At 32.6% G+C, this 3,017-nt stretch overlaps 1 protein-coding gene across 1 annotated transcript; it reads left to right on the top strand.

Annotated features, from left to right (window-relative positions):
• The first annotated feature begins 292 nt into the window (after positions 1-292).
• LOC130731303 (polygalacturonase-like) lies at positions 293-2,224 on the top strand. The gene is made up of 4 exons (XM_057583584.1): positions 293-484; positions 647-958; positions 1,054-1,572; positions 1,749-2,224. The coding sequence occupies exons 1-4, from the start codon at positions 359-361 to the stop codon at positions 1,971-1,973; spliced, it is 1,182 nt and encodes a 393-aa protein (XP_057439567.1). The 5' UTR covers positions 293-358; the 3' UTR covers positions 1,974-2,224.
• The last annotated feature ends 793 nt before the right edge of the window (positions 2,225-3,017 follow it).

Genomic DNA, 3,017 nt, shown 5'->3' with positions numbered 1-3,017 from the left:
TAAAATAAATTTAGTTCTTTTAATCCATAAAATATCTTTAAAAAAACACAGATTAAAAAAAAACAAAAAAAATGAATATCCTTTTACACAATTCTTTAAGTAGATAAAATATTTTTTAAACCTATTAACTAAATAATTAGCGTTAAAGCTAGGGTGTAGCAATTTGTTATCAACGAGTGATGGAAAACATATGGTTGCTAAGGATATGACTAAAACATAACCTAACATCTAATAAAGGAAAGACATATGGTGCTAAAGGTTTGCATTCGAGTATAAATAGTGTTTCACCATACTCAAAAACACATTCATTGATTCAAGAAAAGTTCAAAAAGATAACGTGTTAGAAGCAATAATCATAATGGGTTTGAAGCTCAGTATCATCATACTTATTTTTGTCTCATTTCTATTTGACTTCAGTTCTGCACAATCAGGGGTCATTGATATATCAAAATTTGGTGTAAAACCAAATTCAGATATAACACAGGTATTATCTTGTCATTTTTTTATCATGAATATTTGATTCATTTAAATTTAAATTAAGAAAAATGATTTCAATTTTAGGCTAAAACTCAATTATTAACAAAATCAAAGGAGAGTTTCAAGGGCATGCCAATACTAATTTATTTGTATTTCCAATTTCTTAAAGGCTTTCACAAGTGCTTGGAATGAAGCATGCGCGTCACCCACTCCATCCAAAATTGTGATTCCTAGTAGTACATACAAGATGGGCGCATTAGAACTCAAAGGTCCTTGCAAGGCCCCTATTGAAGTTCAAGTTGATGGAACAATTCAATCATCTGGAAACCCAAGTGACCTCAAAGGGGCTGAACAATGGGTCAGGGTTAGTTATGTTAGCTTTTTTACCATATCAGGTAAAGCAGTTTTTGATGGTGTAGGTGCTGCTGCTTGGAAACAAAATGATTGTGGAACAAATAAGAACTGCAAAATGCTTCCCATGGTAAATACCAATCTTAGCATTTCCCTATAACACAAGTTATGCATTTATCAAAAAATTATAAATCTAAAATTGAACTCTTTGTCCAATGTCAACAGAATTTTGGTTTTTATTTTCTCAATCATTCAATTATCCACGACATTACTTCTAAGGACAGCAAAAGCTTCAATGTCATGGTTTTTGGTTGCAACAATGTTACATTTGATGGCTTTATAGTTAGTGCCCCTGCCACGAGTCTCAACACAGATGGAATCCACATTGCAAAATCGAGTGATGTTAAGATTCTTAACACTAATATTGGTACTGGAGATGATTGTGTCTCAATTGGAGATGGAAGCAAAAATGTAACTGTCCAAAATGTAAATTGCGGACCCGGTCATGGTATTAGCGTTGGTAGCCTCGGGAAGAACCCAGCAGAAGAGCCTGTAGAAGGTTTCTTGGTTAAGAATTGCACTATGACAGAAACTGATAATGGTGTGAGGATCAAGACCTGGCCTAGCGCCTTAGGAACATCTCCTATAACTGATATGCATTTTGAAGATATTACCATGGTCAATGTAAAAAACCCTATTATCATAGACCAAGAGTATTGTCCATGGAACCAATGCTCCAAGCAGGTATTTGATCAAAGCCTTAATAAAAAAATTGAATTCATTATTGCAAAGGTTAACATATATTATTATTTTAACAACTAAAATTTGAAGTTTGAAATTTAGTTGTGAAATTGTATATAGACTAAATTTATTTAAATGACTAATATTTTTCCACTTGTGTGTTCCTTTGAATGAATTAGAGTCCATCTAAAATAAAGATAAGCAAGGTTTCCTTCAAGAACATTAAGGGCACTTCAGCAACACCGGATGGGGTGGTTCTTGTTTGTAGCAGTGGTGTACCATGTGACAGTGTAGAGCTAAATGAAGTTGATCTTACATTCAATGGAGCCCCAGCAACCGCTAAATGTGCTAATGTCAAGCCAACAATCATAGGAAAAGCTCCAACTTGTGCACCGGTAGCTTAGAATGATCTTGACATGGCAAAATGTGCCCCAACTTTATAATAATTTCTTTAATTAGTTTTATATATTTCCTTTTGAGAGTAGGGAAACAATCCCTATAAAGCGAAGATGTGAACAAGTTATAGTCTATAGTAAAGATAAAGTTCAATATGATAGTACCATATTAAGATCAATATCATATTTGTAACTATTTTTGTATACGAAATACAATCCTCTTAATTTTTATAACTGATGAGATTTTATAATGTTACAAACATTCAAAGACAAGAAGAGTAACTTCAAGAAAACATAAAAAATTAGGTCCGCATAAACATTTAATGTTTTTTGAAATTATTTGATAAAAAAAATTTAATGTGAATTGACACGAAATTATAAAAATTATCTCTTACTACTAGAATTATTATTGACAAGGTTAAATCTTTTACTACAACCTTGTCTTCTCTAATTTCCTTACTGCTTGTTTTTCTTTATCAATGATTCATTCATAACAGCGGAAAGCCCTGAATGGGCATTGCGCTAAGAAGAAACTTACTCTATCGCTCAAATAATATATATATATATATAGGAGGCAAGTCTCAATTATTGTACCTAAGGGACTAAGTAAATATTTGGTTCCAAAGGACGAATTTTGTGTCTAGGCAATCAGAAGTGGATGTATTTTGAGACCATGCAAGATATAAAGAAAGAAAACAATGAAGAGATAAAGATAAGGAAGCCTCAATATTACGGTAGGAATTTAAGAAGATCCCCCCAACTTATATATTTTATCTATGATTTCTATGAAAGCAAACCCTCTTAAGTAATTAACTCGCTGCTAAATTATTGTTAGTTATCCTACCTAAATACACTACTCACAAGTAAACTGTCATTGCAATGTGATCAATCAAAATAGGCACGAACCACATAGAGGTTACCGAAGCGATATTTCACTATCTAATCAAAGGTAGTTGGAAGCATACGAAACTAATCCCAAGACTTCTTGTTAGAAGCTCCCTACCCTTGGTTCCTTCACAATTAAGTTAAATTAACCACTATGCAAAGTGTGAA

The sequence above is a fragment of the Lotus japonicus genome, chromosome 1 (genome assembly GCF_012489685.1).
Source record: "Lotus japonicus ecotype B-129 chromosome 1, LjGifu_v1.2".
Classification (NCBI taxonomy): Eukaryota; Viridiplantae; Streptophyta; class Magnoliopsida; order Fabales; family Fabaceae; genus Lotus; species Lotus japonicus.
Note: the sequence above shows the minus strand (reverse complement) of the source record. Positions and strands in the feature narration are given on the sequence as shown.

What these genes read in the sequence shown, in the direction of transcription:
- LOC130731303 (XM_057583584.1), top strand. Translation starts at nt 359, where the DNA reads ATGGGTTTGAAGCTCAGTATCATCATACTTATTTTTGTCTCATTTCTA. An exon ending in ACTGCAAAATGCTTCCCATG is followed by an intron (nt 959 to 1,053) that starts GTAAATACCAAT and finishes CAATGTCAACAG; the next exon opens with AATTTTGGTTTTTATTTTCT. An exon ending in GGAACCAATGCTCCAAGCAG is followed by an intron (nt 1,573 to 1,748) that starts GTATTTGATCAA and finishes TGAATGAATTAG; the next exon opens with AGTCCATCTAAAATAAAGAT.